Source organism: Peromyscus maniculatus, chromosome 6 (assembly GCF_049852395.1).
Source record: "Peromyscus maniculatus bairdii isolate BWxNUB_F1_BW_parent chromosome 6, HU_Pman_BW_mat_3.1, whole genome shotgun sequence".
NCBI classification, from domain to species: Eukaryota; Metazoa; Chordata; class Mammalia; order Rodentia; family Cricetidae; genus Peromyscus; species Peromyscus maniculatus.
Genome location: NC_134857.1, coordinates 16,476,114 through 16,492,881, shown reverse-complemented (window position 1 = coordinate 16,492,881; position 16,768 = coordinate 16,476,114). Strand labels below are relative to the sequence as shown.

Here is a 16,768-nt window from a genome sequence, read left to right as displayed (position 1 = left end):
AATCTGAGCCGGCAAAGATGATTGTGAGTTCAATAAAACCCTCCGATGATTCAAAACCAAAAACAAACAAAAACAAAAACAAAAAAAGGACAAGAACAAAAGGAAAAAAAGTATTAAGTTTCACAATCTGTACTCAAATATATTTTCTCAGTTTCAGATCCCCAGCTACTTTAATGAGTGTAAAGTCTTGGACAAGAAGGGTTCAAGAAAAATAATGTTGCATTTTCTTATGTCTCAGGAAACACTTTTTCTGGTAACTTGTCAGATTGTCTATGAACAAACCCACTTTTTTTAGACATTGATAAATTCTTTTCTTCAGATGATATTTTATATGAGAATACTTCAGATGTGCTATTAGATATGACTGATTTTAACAAATCCTATTAATTTTGGGTCAGCTAGTTATATGTTCTATTTATAGTCTTTTGTGAATCAATGCTTTTTGTTTTTAAAGATGGTCTATTTTTAGCTTTTGTATAGGTATATTCTTGGTTTGTGACAAAAGAAAAACTTTAAAGTTGTCCCAAACAGAAAAAAAAAATAAACTAGATCTTTAAGTTTTAATGTTAAGATATGCTTGATCACTTATATATCAAATTTGTTGAGAAAATGCTAACATCATTCCTTTTGGTCTTAGATTCCTAGTGAGTATGGATAGCATGAGTCTATTACTTTTTGTGATAATAATAAAACAAAATTCAATGATAAAATATTAAGATTGGCTTGGCATAATAGAACAAAATGTTTGCTCTGTATTTCCAAGCTATGTATTATGGTTAACTCATCTACATTTATGAAGTATTTTTGTTGTTGTTGATGATGATCAAAAAACTGGATGTTAAAATTAAGTCAAATAATATTGTTTCCTTGCACAACTACCCATTACTGTTATTGATTATTAAGAATGAACTCAAGAAGTATATTTTTTTCCCTTGTTCGATGCTTGCAATGTGAATACAGGAACTCTGGGGATTTGGGCATGATAATTTACATTGGGTAAGGATATAAAGTTGTGAAAACTAACAGAACTCTAACCTCTGCACTTTTTTTTGCTTAGGATTATTTTCAGGCAATGAATTCTTTCCAATATTCCTTAAGGGTCTAATGAAATGCATGTTTATCATCAAATGTATTTGAAAACACATGTAGGACACAAAGGAAGGGATGTAAGTCATTTTCTAATGATCTTGCCTCAGTATCCCATGGACTTCTGAACATATGGAAGTACTCAGGCTGTGATTGTGGCCCCTTGTTTACTCACCCATCTCTTCCCATGCTCTCAGAAGTTCTAGTTCTTATGTGTAGCAAAACTCTTAGCTATTGAGAATCAGCATGCATTCATGCTCTAAGATAAGGCCAAGCATTTTCTGTTTCTGGAGATTTCACCAGCTATACTATCTTATTGTATGTCTGATTTAAATACAGTCTCAAGCTGCCCTTTCACAAATTTCCTTGATTCCTCTAATCAGCAGAGCACAAGAAATACAGAAAAAATTATTCCATCATTTTATAATCCTCTAATTCTTTGCTTAAAAATAACAAACAAGTGCAGACTAAGTACCCAGACTTTTAAGTGAATATTGTTCATACCTTTATATGTACAGATGAAAATGTATCTAAATATCCATTCAGATTTCCATACCATCATTTGTATATTCATATATATGCTTTTGTAGAATATATATAATCCCTAAGTGTTAAAAATAAAGCTACTATTTTACATGCTGAGGAAGAACTTGGTGGCAACTTTTCTCTAGTTATATATAAATAATAATATACAATAAGAAGATGAAAGTACTAAAACCGAGTTCAGGTAATTGGAGTTGATTGTTAAGGAACACATGATAAATATTATGAGCTTAGAAGAATTTTATGTAGATTGTAATTCAAATTTCACTGATTTTTAAAGGTTCACAAATAAATTTTTGTAGTTCTTAAATATCAGAGGCAGATATCAACCCCCAGGCTCTGAATTCTGAGTTTATTCTATGGCCACATGCTGAGGTTGGTTCATTTTACCACACCTCCCTTTTTTAAGGAGGAAAACAGTCTGTCACATTTTCCTAAGATTTAAGGATGATTAAATTATTCTAGTAAGCATGTATAAATATGGATTATTTTAACGGCACTGAAATATCAATATATCCTGCAAAGTCTATCCTGAAGAGGCAGGCTTTGACAGGTTAGATAAATAATTTGTAAATGTAAAAATTCATAGGATGCCATTTAATATCAGGAGCCATAAATTTATTTTCTCCACACTGGAAAACTTAGTTTTCTTCAAATAATGAAATTATGACTGAAAATACACAGTAAGAAACATGCCTTATAAATACAATCCTTTACTAATAGAGCAAGCCCTTCTTTTACTGAAACTAGAATGTGTAATAAACAGGACAGCAAGGTGGCTTGGTGGGCAGAGGCATCTGTTGCCAAGCCTGACAACCTGGGCTTCATACCCAGGATGGCATGGCAGATGGCAAGAAACAACTGAAAGCTACTATTTACCCTCCACAAGTACACAGTGATGCATGTAGATTCCCATATGTCACATATACATATGCACACAAATTAAATAATTAAAAGTTCAATAGGTAAACATATTAAAACAAAACTTTGGACAGAAAAGTTAGACAACTTATTTTATTTTATGATCATCTTAAGTAGCCATGTATTTAAAATAAAAGACAAACAATTTCAGATTAAGGGCAAAAACTAATTGTTTTATTGAGGATTTTTTTTTCATAAATCCTCAGTTCAAGCTATATCTTGAATGATTTTGTTTCTGTTATTATCTATTCTCCTTAGAAAATCATTCTCTTGATGGATTATTCTCTTTTCTTTACCTCCCTAAAACAAACAAACACACAAACAGCAACAACATAAGAGAACATTTTCTCATTCCACCTGTAAGTTCACAGAGGCATTTTTACCTTAGTAATGACTTCATGGAGCTTGAAAGATGGATCGACTTCTTCAATTTTTGTTGCATGTTTAGTAAAAATGGCTTCAGAGAGAAAACTTTGACTCTGTGACAAATAAAAGAGAATGTCTTCATTGATTTTGTTTTTCCAAGCACGTTCATTGGATTTTCTTTAAAGATGCACAAAGCCCTAAATTGCTTTAAGGTTTCTGTTGATTCTGGGCTTCATCTGACTGATCTAATTATCCATCCCAGAGTATTTGTAAATTAAAATGAGTAGAATTATATTCCTTTTGACATTTTATATACTCACAAATAGTGTTTTCTCTGCAAAAAGATTCCTCTCATATTTACAGTATTTATAGTTTACATACAAACATAAAGGGATGTTTTGACTACAAAATCGCTACTGAAATTCTTTTCTATTTTTATATGTTGTGTGTTTATGGTTGGGAAACTACAATGTTTTTTGACAAACATGACTACCTAGAAAAGAATAGGAAAAGTGGACATGTTATAGTGTTTTAAAAATAATGATGGCATCATCAAAACAATATGACACAGGTAGAAATCACACATGCCTTTATGGCCTGCCTAAAAAGTTACTGTGCATAGTATTAAAATCTCAGTGTTCAAGTGAATGAAACAAATTAAAAATTGTCCAGATGATTCTTTTTTATTTTCATTCTAAGCAAGGTTTAGAATTCAGGAAGACAGAATATTGATCTTGTTTCTATCAAATCAGTGTTGTTGGAGCTATCGATATATTACTAGTATTCTTTTCAGTGGTTTTTCTTATAATGTGAAGAAAATCCTGATTTAGGAACCTGGAGGTTAATTGTGCTGGAAAACTTCATGTCAACTTGACATAAGTGAAAGTCATCTGAGAGGAAGGAACCTCAAATAAGAAAATGCTTCCATAAGGTGAGGCAGCAGCAACGCCTGTCGAGCTTTTTCCTAGTAATGGTTGATAGAGGATGACCTCCCCTGTTGTGGGTGGTGCATCCCTGAGCTTGTGGCCCTGCATTCCATAAGAAAGCACACTGAGCAAGCTATGAAGGGCAATTCAGTAAGCAATATCCCTCCATTGCCTCTGTATCAGTTCCTGCCTGCCTGCATGTCCTTGCCCTCACTGCTTTGATATATGGAACTATGAGCAAAATAACCCTTTCCTCCCCAGGTTGCTTTTGGTCATGGTGTTTCATCACAGCAATAGAAACCTTAACTAAGACAAGTTGGTATTAGGATAGTGGGGTATTGTTGTGACAAATTTGCCACAAATCATAATTGATGTCCCTAATAGTTTTCCTCACAAAGAGTTTTAAATAAAATATTGAAAGTACTCTATCTTATTTGTTCATTTAGAAAAGCCCATTGTAAAATTTAAGAAAATAGTATGCCTCAAATTAAATGACCACATATGATGCAAATTATTTTAATGAGATTTTTTAATTGTTCTGTGTCAGAGTCCTTTAATTCTTGAAGTATTTCTTATTTGCCAACATAATTTCCTTCTTCCTTTTGCTCTGAAACCTATCTCTCAATAACCCATTCTTGTTTGTATAAACTCAAATTCATGTACATTTTAAAATTTCATTGTGTCACAGGGGACATGAATGCATGCATGTCACAGCAGACATGTAGAGGTCAGGTGACTGGAGAGAATTCATTCTATCTCACTATGTGGGACCGACCCAGACATTAAACTCAGACTTCAAGTTTAGTAGCAGAAAGCTTTATCTGCTGAGTAATCACACCAGCCCTCCTCATTTATATAATTGTTTTCCCTTCCTTCCTTCCTTGCTTCTTTCCTTCCTTCCATCCTCCCATTTTATTTGAGACACACTCTGTGGAGCCCTAGCTATCCTGGAACTCAGTGTGTAGACAAGACTGGCCTTGAACTCATAGATATCCACCTGCCTCTGCTTCTAGAAGACCATGACTGAAGGTGTGCACCACCACACCTAACTAATTTATATTATTTTTAATGATTATTTAACATACAGTGTTTGTCAGGTTTTATCCTTTAAGTGTAGGACAAAATCTTTATTACTAAAACATTTAACTAATAGAATTGGAGAACATGAAAGATCAAGTATTATTTTTTCCAAATATTAAGACTGTTTTCCTGTGCATGTGAATGTAACAGTTACATTAAAAATAACAATCATACTAAATAAACAAGTATTTACAGAATCTAATATAAAATAGGGAGATTAAAAAAGAAGCACTTGGTAAGATTTCAATTATGTTTACAATCACTGTAGGTGATATTTGTTTATTTAATAATGTTTTGCCACTATAGGTGAAGGGAAGTGAATTAGTCATTTAGAATATATTTTTATTTGGAATAACTCTTTCATAGATTAATCCTTGGGAAGGGAACTTGGAGATTCTATCAGAAAAGTTTCAAGCATGAAATAGTGATGATAGGAATCCTTCTAAGATCTGCAGAGAACTTTAGTTTCCTCCAGTATTCTCTGAACATTTAACATGTAATGGTATTTTGTCAGCTCTCTTGATTGAATCTATGGCTTGACTAACTATTCATCATATGCATGTTATTCTATGCCTGTGATTGGTTTCCTTCTCACTTTTAAACAAAAACATGTGTTACTTTTGATAATCTGGCCTGTTTGTATCTCACAGACTTCCTGGGGAGTTTGTTTGTTGGTTCAAATTGATAGTGCCTAAGGCTAATTATATTCAGTTCTGTCATTTGTTTGCATTTCATCATTTTGGCTGTCTACAAGATCTTTCTGAAAATATCAAATTGTGTATGTTTGTGTATGCATTGTGTGTATATATATTTGTGTGTGTTTGTGTGTATGTCTGTATGTATCTATATGTGTCTGTATGAGAGTATGAGTGTGTGTGTGTTTGTGTTTGTATGTTTGTGTGTGTATGTGTATATGTGTGCATATTTGTGTTTGTGTGTGTATGTGCGTGTTTATATGTATATGTGTGTATATATATATGTGTATATTTGTTATGCCCAGCCTATCGTCATGTATGTTTTTCTCACCTTTTATTTTGAACAACAATATTTAAATATTGCAAAAAAATATTAACATTTATCTAGCCCTCTCTTTACTCTAATTTACCTCATCATCTGTTTGGGAGTACTATACCAGCCTGTATCTAATATGGAAATTCAGACATTACTCTACAAATTCCTATCCACTGCCATAGCTCAGCTACCTTTGACTTTCATTCTGTGCTGTGTATACGCCAAAGCTCGAATGAGCTTGTACAGCATCACACATCCAAGTCCTGTCATTCTTTAGTCTCTAATGCATTCTTTTGTTCAGAAAAACTCATTCACAGCTCTTCGTATTGTCTGTTTCTTCTACAGCAACATGTTCACCATCTTGGACTATTATTTCTCCATTTTTTCTGGTCTATCATGGAATTGTTTTTCTCTAATTCCAAACAATTTATTACCATTTTTTTTTGCAGTGTTTGCCTTAGCCTGTGAGGTTTCTAGACCTGGGACCATCTTCTCATTAAAGTGGCTAAAACTTGCCAGTGAACTTTTTGCAAATCATTGAATGTCTCTGTCTAAGTGTGGTTATCCACATCTTTAAACACAAACATGACCAAAATTCAGATCATCTAAAAAACAAAAGGCATACAAATACATCCTGCAAGGAGGAAATGGGTATTCAAATACAGGATGTGTTTGACCATTATCTGAAATTAAAACCTCACTTTTCTTTGTGACCAAAGGCTATAATTCTAAATCTTAAATTACCAGAAACATGCCTTTGCATAAAGAATTGTGTGTATAATTTTGCTTTTAAAAATGTTAAGTTTGAAAACAATTCCATAGTTAGCATGATATTTGCGGGGTATTTGAATGGAACAAGTCATATTTCCTGATGTGCTTAGAAGGGGGAATATATTGATGTGTTTGTGGGGAGTGGAAGGGGTATATAGTAAGACATAAGACATAAAGAACACTTTGTAGTCAGCAGATAGAGAAAGAATAAGTGAGTAACATACTATAATGGTGTAGTGAGTATCTATGATTCCAGCCTTCATTTGGTGAGGAGACAGGAAAAGCCCAGTTGTTCATGGGCAGCTAGTCTGTGGTGCTCGAAAATAATCAGCAAAGCCCAGCATCCAAGCTTATTTTCTGACATCCAGACTCACAAAAGCAGCACATGTTCCCATATCCATATACAGATACAAGAAGATTTATTTAAAAGAAAAATAAAATTAACAGATCACAGGCTTAGAAGAAAATAAATCAAAGTTAAAGTTTCCCAAGGAGCAGAATTTCAGGAAACATAATTTCAAGTCGAATCAATTGAGACAATATGTCAAAAGAGTTGAGGATTTACACAGGATAAAAGACAGTGTTAGTGTTTGCATGGAGGAAGAAAGGATTTGAAGATGCTGTCTTAGGGTCTATCTAACATTGAGCATACAAGATTTGAAATCATCTTTACACTTAAACATTTTGCATGATTTTTTGAAGTGATTATTTGTGTTGTTTTGACACAGGTTCAGTGAAGATGGACTCAGCAGAAGCCTTTCATACACACCCTCAGTTAGCTGGTGCTTAGAAGGCACAGTCTTGACTAGAAAGAGCTACGGTGTCCCCACATCCCAGCACTACTGCTCAAGGCTTCTAGTCTCACATCTATCATCACCAAGTTCATTTTCCACCTGTGTCTATGAAGTAAGAGCTTTCTCTACCTGCTCTTACATATGAGAGCCAATGAGTTTCTGCCACCAGTCTGACATTATACTTTAAATAATTGACAGAACTGTATATAAACTGTGGTGTGTCTGGGTCCACAGCCTACACTTTCATGCCAACACCATACTGGTTCCCACTGAAAAGTTTCTCAAAAACCAAGGCTCTGTGCACTGAACAAGAATGACTGCTCCAGATTCTGTCCCATTTCTCTCAGCCTTAGTTTATTTCCATAAGTAATGTGAGCACTACAAACAACTTCAAGGCTATATCAAAAGTTCCTTCCTTAGAAGAATAAAAATGAATCCCAAAGTCCTGCACATACTTCCTTCATTGCAATATTCTCTCTGCAATCAAGAAGATATACATCAATACATAAATTTAATATATGGAATTATAATACACATAGCCTCTGAATGGCACTGACATTCATTATGTTCTGGAAGGAGGGAAGAGGTAATTACAGCCATAATTTTTGAAACATAATGTTCTCATTGCTCCTCAATATAAAAAAAAGATGCAAGATAATGTGAGTTTAAATAAAAGAGTAACCATCCAAGGGTCAAATGAGGAACAATATTGCCATGTTATTTCCTGAATGCACTCATTTTATTTTACATTTTAATAATATTTCCAAATTCTAGGAAATTCTATATATAGTACTGGCATAATTGGAAATACTCACCCTACCTTTATAGACCCAGTCCTATTGATTTAGTATTCTAATTTTAGTTCTAGGAAAGACATTAAAATTTTTAATTCAATTTAAATACATGAAATAAAGAATAGGTTATTCAAATGACTACATGTTCTCACAGAATCACAAAACACAATCCTAGAAATGTACTGTGTGTCACATGGGTCTGTGCATACTTAGCAAACATTTCAGTATTTTTGAGATAAGGGGAAATATTTATATATATAATGTGTGTGTACATATATAAAAATGTATATATACATACATATGCACACACACATGCATATATATATGAAAGAAGTGTGTGTGTGTATATATATATATACATATACATATATATATATATATATATATATATATATATACATACACAACTAGAAGACTAGAGTGAGGGAGTGAGGTGAGGATGCTGTTATCTAGTGACTCTGAGGCTGCAGAGTCCTGATACCTACCATGACTCAGCTGCCAGAAAGTGATGATGTCTGTATTTCTACATGGTTAGGATCTCCTGGGGAAATTTTACTAGAACTCTGATTAAAGATAATCCTAGGAAGTTTATGATGAGCAGATAGAAGTGAAAGAAACCTAAGGAGATTTTTATTTTTGAGAATTTATAATTATATTCCAAAGGGGCATTCAGCCCCAGAGCTCTGAAAACTGACATAACATTAAGCTATCAACAGCACATAGCATACGTAACATTATATTCCAAAGAAGAGTCACAGGCCTGTCTGTTCTTCCATAAAAAGAATAACTTTTATGTAGTCTTAAAATTTGAATAATTCAAATTAAATCTGGTAAGTTTTGTATCATGTACTTTGTTGATAATATACGTCCATAGAAAAATCCACTTTATATTTTAGACTCCTTCAAGGTCATCTCTCTTATATATGACTGCTTTTCTTCATCCTTTATTAATGGACATGTTACTTTTTTATTGCAGTGCTATGGTAGATTAAATCTAGGGGTTGTCACATGCTGTGCAAGCACACTACTACCAAAACATTATGTCTCTAGCCCTCTTATTCAGAGGACCTCCCCACCACCTCTCCATCCCTCTTATCTACAGGACCTCCCCACCACCTCCCCAGTCCTTATCTACAGGACCTCCCCACCACCTCCTCAGTCCTTATCTACAGGACCTCCCCACCACCTCTCCATCCCTCTTATCTACAGGACCTCCCCACCACCTCCTCAGTCCTTATCTACAGGACCTCCCCACCACCTCTCCATCCCTCTTATCTACAGGACCTCCCCACCACCTCCTCAGTCCTTATCTACAGGACCTCCCCACCACCTCTCCATCCCTCTTATCTAGAGGACCTCCCCACCACCTCTCCATCCCTCTTATCTAGAGGACCTCCCCACCACCTCTCCATCCTTCTTATCTACAGGACCTCCCCACCACCTCCCCAGTACTTATCTAGAGGACCTCCCCACCACCTCCCCAGTACTTATCTACAGGACCTCCCCACCACCTCCTCAGTCCTTATCTACAGGACCTCCCCACCACCTCCTCAGTCCTTATCTACAGGACCTCCCCACCACCTCCTCAGTCCTTATCTACAGGACCTCCCCACCACCTCCCCAGTCCTTATCTACAGGACCTCCCCACCACCTCTCCATCCTTCTTATCTACAGGACCTCCCCACCACCTCCTCAGTCCTTATCTACAGGACCTCCCCACCACCTCTCCATCCCTCTTATCTACAGGACCTCCCCACCACCTCCCCAGTCCTTATCTACAGGACCTCCCCAGCTCTCTCTTTACTTTTATTTTGATACAAGGTCTGTATAAACTGCCTAAGCTGACCCAAAACTCCTCCTTTAGCCCATGTTGGTCTTGAATTTATGATCCTCTTTCTATTTCAGGCTCCTGAATAGCTGGATTTACAAACCTTCATTTCTAGCCCCAAATTTGATGTTTATCTTAACCATTATACACATCATACAACAGTAATAAGTATTCTATGTCTATTTTGTTCTTACATCACATTTTCTCACACAGGATCCCATCCTGTAGCCCTGACCAGCCTTAAACTTTTATCAATCCTTCCTCACTCCTCAGTGCTGGGATTACAGGCATGTGCCACTGTACAAGTAACAGTTGATGGAGAAGTCTGATCCATAACAAAATGAGAGGAAAAAACAAAACACTAACTCAGACTGTGTTTTCCTAAATCTAAGTGCATTGTAACCAAAGAACTGTTGTTTTACATGAAGGGTTCCACCTGCCTTTTGATACTATAGTATTTTTTAGCATACATTGAGAATAGATTACAGTTTTGTTCTTTGTCTGTTTTGTCAGAACACCCTTACTCAATACGTTTGAATCTATTACTGTATGTCAGTACCAGTGACTTATTTTTTAATTCATTTTATTGGGCCAAAAATTAAAGTTGGAAAAGTTCTGATTCAGTCCTCCAGGACAATTTATGTGAGTTCTAGAGATGAAATCACTGATTTTAATTTTTATTAAAAATCTCCATGATTCCTTACACTTACATCAGAGCTAAAGTTTCATCTTTGGTCAGTTAAACCACATATACAGCCTCATACAATCCTGAGACCATATGTGACTCTACTGAATGAATAGTACAGCCTTAGAAAGTTTATAGGCAATTTCATGACTTCAAAACAATAAAAATAAGCAAGCAGCTTTACAGAGTTTTTGCTACTGAAGCAATAGCTGCATGGCCAAATCTCAAGGTAATATAGATTTTCTGATTAGTAAGAGGCTCAATAGAATTTCTAATATAGATACTAAGTACTATTTAGAAGGTCAATTCACCCCAACACTTAAATATAACTTGACTGCACAAAGACGTCCTTTCACTTAAGCCACAGCTCTTAACATTTAAAGCATAGTTTCATCTAAAAATAAACATTAAGAGACAGCCAGATAACTCAGTATGTAAGGAGCCTTGCACCAAGCCTGGTGACCTGAATTCAATCACTGGGACCTATATTGCAAAATGAGAGAACCTACTCTCACAGGTGGCTTTTGTCTTTCCCACCCATTCATACCCACACTAAAAGAATAAATAAATGTAATTTAAAAAATAAATACTAAACATTTATTTAATTTAATTTTTTAAGCAATCTTAGCATGGTTATTTCCAGTGAATGAAATGTCGAGGGAGAATGTAGTGGCACTGAACAGCCCTTACAATTGCTGGAGTAAAAAAGGCATCTCTCTACATAATAGGTGTTTGACAAAGTCAAGTATCTGTACATATGGGTTCCTAAGCATATATGAGATTATGTCAGTCTATGTGTTACAAAACATGCACGGAAGGCCAATTTTTGTATTATGAGTTAACATTTGATGCTGGAAACCACACAACAAATGTTAGCTCAATTAATTTCAATAAATTACCATGAAGTAAATATTATCCCCATTTGAAGATAAATTATGGCAAAATAAATTTAACTATAAGCAGCAAACTAGGCAGTGAACCCTGCTCTCTTAAATATTATAAAATACATTAGGTCCCTGCACTGAGAGGGGGAGTAGACGTTAACTCCCATCTCTAGCCAAGAAGCTACCTCTAGTTGACATCTTCTTGCAAAGGAAAATAAGTTTTCTCTTATATTTTTGGTTGTGAGCCTAGCCTTTAATGGCTGAGTAATCTCACTATACCTAGCTTTAAATCTAAATTTTAAACCCCATTATATTTTTTTAAAAAGCCATCTCTTTTTTTTATCCATTTAATTGAACTTATTTCTCATGTTACTATAAAATCCTTCTAGGGAGCTGTGAGTTGAACTTCTCTTCCAGATGACCTAGGTTTAATTACTAGTAGCTACATACAGGCTCAGAACCATTCAAAATTCAAGGTCCAGAGGATCTGAAACCCTTTTGTGCCTTAAGAACACCAGGCGTTACTTATGGTACATATGCATACATGCAGGCAAAACACATACATGCATGAAAATAAATAACTCTTTTTTTAAGAAATGCTTTTGGAACAAAATTTTAGTATGGGAATAAAAATGCTGATTATCAATGCTACCTGTTATCAAACTGATCAACAGAAAACGTGTATCAATTTATGAAATAAACAAAACTTCTTCATGTCTCCAACAATACAAAACAGGAAAAAAGGAAGGAAGGAAGGAAGGAAGGAAGGAAGGAAGGAAGGAAGGAAGGAAGGAAGGAAGGAAGGAAGGAAAGGAGAGAGAGAGAGAGAGAGAGAGAGAGAGAGAGAGAGAGAGAGAGAGAGAGAGAGAGAGAGAGAGAGAAGCTAGTTTTCTCCAGTGGGATTCCACTGGGTATGTAAACCACACATACAGGTAGGCCCCATACGTGGCAGTAGCTGACCAACACAAAATGAATTCAGTATATTTTTGTAGGCTTTTTGTCCTATATTCCTTTGTTTAGGTGTTTTTCAATCTTACTGGTCTTTTGCTTAATAGATTATGATTTCCGTTTTTGTTTTGTTTTCATGAATTTTGTGTATGTGTATTTATATGTGTGCTGTCTTTTTCTTTGTTTTTGCTTTTTATTCTAGTTTGTTGTTTATTTGTTTCCCTATTTGATTTCTAGACAGAAAGAAAGAAGACATGGTGTTGAGTGGGTGAGGAGGTGAGGAGGGATTCGGAGAAGTTAGGGGAGGAAAATCCATGATTGGAATATATCATAAGGAAAAAATATTTTCAATTAAAAACACTAATTAAAAAGGCAACAAAATGTATTGTCTATAAAATATAGAATATAAATTGCAATACATTATTAACATACACACTTTTGAAAATCTTTTCAAATAAGAAAAAAACAATATCTTCACTTCATGAGTATGAAAAAATACAAACCTCTGTAACATAAAAATTTCCTTATGATCTGCTGCCTTAGGCTGCATAGATACACCTTTATTGTCCCTTAACCATAGCTGTTAAGTGGTTAACTGCATTCTATTTTGTTTTTTAAATACCTTCTCTCTTTTGAGAGAAAAATGTTCTAAATATCAGAGAAAGCAAAAGATGACTGTAAAATGATGTAACAACCAGTCCCATCATCGTAGACCAGGACACTTAGAGAGCTTAGGTGTGCAGGTAATTATCAACTCTGTGGACATCTTTAATCAGAACTGGCTCAGGAACTTTGGTGAGCAGTAAACACTCACAGTTGCTGGGCTAACACTTGACATGACAACAGAATTTCTCGTGCCACAGACATGTTAGACTTACACATATCAGTTGCAAAAAAAGCCCATATTCTCAGATCTTGTAGCACAAAGATGTTTTCTAGATAATGAGGATGCCAAACTTTGACACAGGCTTTTGTAAAATGTGGTCTCTGGAAAGGCCTCAAATTAGTTTAACAACATTTTCAGAGGTCAGAGTCTGTTAGCCTTCTGAAAATCTTTCTGTTCAACAGTTACTCTGTACTTTCCTCAAGGATTTACTTAATCAACTGTTGAAAAATTAAGGGATTTGAAGGTCTTAAAGTTAAGGGCAAAAGAATCTCCACACGAGCCTGAGAAGAAACAAATGCATTATTCAAAACCAGAAAGACATCTTTTGCCTTTCACCGTGTTTTATCAAGAAATAGGAAGGTATTACCTTGACAGGATTTACTCTTGTTCCATAATCTAAGTGAAAATGTCCCAGGAAATTAAGTTTGGAACAGTAGCCTGAGTGTTTCTATTTAGCATATAATTCTGAAATCATATACCCTTTGTTATCAAATTATAATCCAATGTAGGCATTCATTGTGTCAAAAATCATAGAGAAAATTGTGGAAATGACTCCTACAAATCCCTAAAACTGTCTTATCATATAGCCCTCCTATTGGTATTTCATTTAGCATATGAATAACTGCACATTGCTAGTATAAGGAATCCCTATAAACATTAAATATCTCTGTTTCATCTTCCACAAAGGCTAAATGAAATGTTCTGTTTTTTCAGGCAGGCTTGGGACTACAGGAAGATTCATTTTCAAGGACTAAGAATGATTTCTGGAAAGTCTTACAATTGGGGCAACGCTTTCCTTTAGCTAAATATATTCATTTCAATTATTTTTCCATTTATTTAATTGAGAGTCAATAAAGATGCCAAATTAATTCTGAAATAGTTTAAAACAAAAAAAAATTACATTTAATTGAATAACTAGATATTAAAGAAAGACACTGTTTTGGTCCAAGTAGAGAGAACATGCATGGCTACATTTACCTTCAAAGACCATGTTTAGCTTCACTTCCAAAATTTATACAGTCTCCAATGTAGAACCAAATATTTCCTTTATGAATTAAAATGCATAGAATTTGTATTCTGTGCCATATGCATCTAGTTGATTTCTGATATTACTAATTTCTTAATTTCCATTTAAGAATAATCAGCTATCTCGATTTTTCTCCAGTCCTAGAGACTGTGAAATCAAAAGGACATCAATGCTCTACTCTTCAAACAATGGGTCACCTCTGATTAAACTTCCATTGAACATGGAACTTTCAGACTTAAAACAAATTACCTCCTTTTTCTTTTTAATTTGGTTCCAATTTCCTGCTGCCCTAAGGTCTCTCAATGGTAATTAATTGATTTATGAATCAATGGAAGGGAGATCTAAATTTGGAAAAAAAAAAGAATAAGTGGAGGTAACTTTCTTATTTGTGACCAGTATTTTACAAATGGCCCAATTCTTTTTTAGTGTGTGTGTGTGTGTTTGTGTGTGTGTGTGTGTGTGTGTGTGTGTTTTAATTTAGTATATTTCACATTCATCAGTTGTTTTTAGGGGTATTCAAATTTAATTTCATCTGGGATTACTTATCATTTGCCTTTGGAAAGAGTCTTAATTGAACTTCTTTACTACTTTATACAATTAATGATTAGTCTTATTGTTATTTTATAGAATGACCAAACCTAAAAGGCTATCATTCCCATGAACTTCTCAATATAATTAGCATGGTGCAATAGAGTTAATAAGAATTTTGGCTTGAGTTTGAATTCTGACTCTTTTACTTAAGTGGAAGAACCGACAGAGAGGTTAGTTACACAGTTTCTCATGTGTAATATTGTAGTTGTGATCCAGAGATCTCAGAATCATGGTATGTGTTATAGCATGTTTAATTAAGTTGAATTAAGTAGTAAAATAATATAATATAAGCAACATTATTAAATTATATCAAATGAAGAAATATAATAAGTAAAACATTTGGAAAGGTAACTGTTGAACAAATGATTACACTCAATATTTTGATATTCATGAGTCTGGCAACCCAATGCATAAAATGACTTTAACCATATCTGTACTTATGCTATTATTTAAATAAATGAATGAATTTTGTATCAAAATTTTACATAATCAAAAATCCTACATGAGAACAGTGGCTTTTCATTACTCAAAAATACTGGAAATCTCATAGAGGAACTTTATATTATTGAAGGCCTAAAATTATTGAACTAGTAAATAATGGTAATTCACCAATAGACCAGTAATCAGTAACCTTTAATATTCTGTGACTAACATATCATATCCTTCTGTATTTACTTCTATGTTGGCATGATCTGGCAGCAACTTTGATGTTGGCATGATCTGGCAGCAACATCTATCACCTTACTTAGGGCTGCTTTCACTAGTTAGGTGGTTATCTTCTCCCTCCCTCACTACTCCCTATAAATCTTTCCAAATCTGCTCTTGATCAAAGAGGACAACCTTCCTTGGTAGAAGAGTACTGGCTTCTTTCAAGGGTGTACGAATAGTTGTGCTCTCCTGTGAAAATCTCCAAATAGTTTCTAAGAAATGCTTATGAAGACACACATCAGTACATGTCCGAGGAAAATAAAACCCAGGTATTGGTTTTGTAAAGTAGACAAATTAGAAGAAAAACACGAAATATAAGCATAGATTAAATTATGTGTAAGGGGGATGTTGTTATTTATTTAAGGACATATCACCTTAAGCATATGTGCTTGTGTACAATGGTCCTGTTACTGCTATCAACATTTTTCACTTGTGTCTGTGACACTGAAAAAATGCATTGTGAATGTGCATGTTTTGTCCATGTGTGGAGATATAAATCTTATGTAAAAGGAAATAAGCAAGTAAAGAGTCATGCAACAAGCTGTAGTATCAGAGAAGGGAATTCTTAAGTACTTTGCAACAATTAAAAAAAGGGGGACATGATTTTTCAAAAGAACAATAGGGTATATTAGGGTTTGGAGAAAGGAAAGAGAATCGGAAAATCAAATAATTATATTATAATCTCAGAAAGTAAAAATATAAAAACACCTACTTTTTGAGCACAATGTTGGAAGATATATAATCAAAGGAAAGAAGAATATTGCCAGCAAAAGGGAAAGATTCATAGATGCAGGTGGTGGCTGTCTTGCTCTGCAGATAGGTCCTCTTTTCTTGATGTAAATTGACGGACATGCTTAAGTTGAGCAACAGCAAGGACATGAAGCAGCTGAGGTCACAAAGACTCAGAATGAAATACCAT

General features: G+C 34.6%; 1 protein-coding gene across 8 annotated transcripts in view; it reads right to left on the bottom strand.

Moving 5' to 3' along the window:
* The window catches only part of Naaladl2 (N-acetylated alpha-linked acidic dipeptidase like 2), a 1,286,850-nt gene that overhangs the window by 186,161 nt on the left and 1,083,921 nt on the right, over nucleotides 1–16,768 (bottom strand). For 7 of the 8 annotated variants that reach the window (XM_076573982.1, XM_076573983.1, XM_076573985.1 and 4 more), the window contains one exon: nucleotides 2,934–3,029. In XM_076573982.1, the coding sequence (XP_076430097.1) occupies nucleotides 2,934–3,029 (96 nt within the window). Of the gene's footprint in view, nucleotides 1–2,691; nucleotides 2,851–2,933; nucleotides 3,030–16,768 lie in introns of those variants that run through there. The other variant, XM_076573986.1, reaches the window with a different exon arrangement.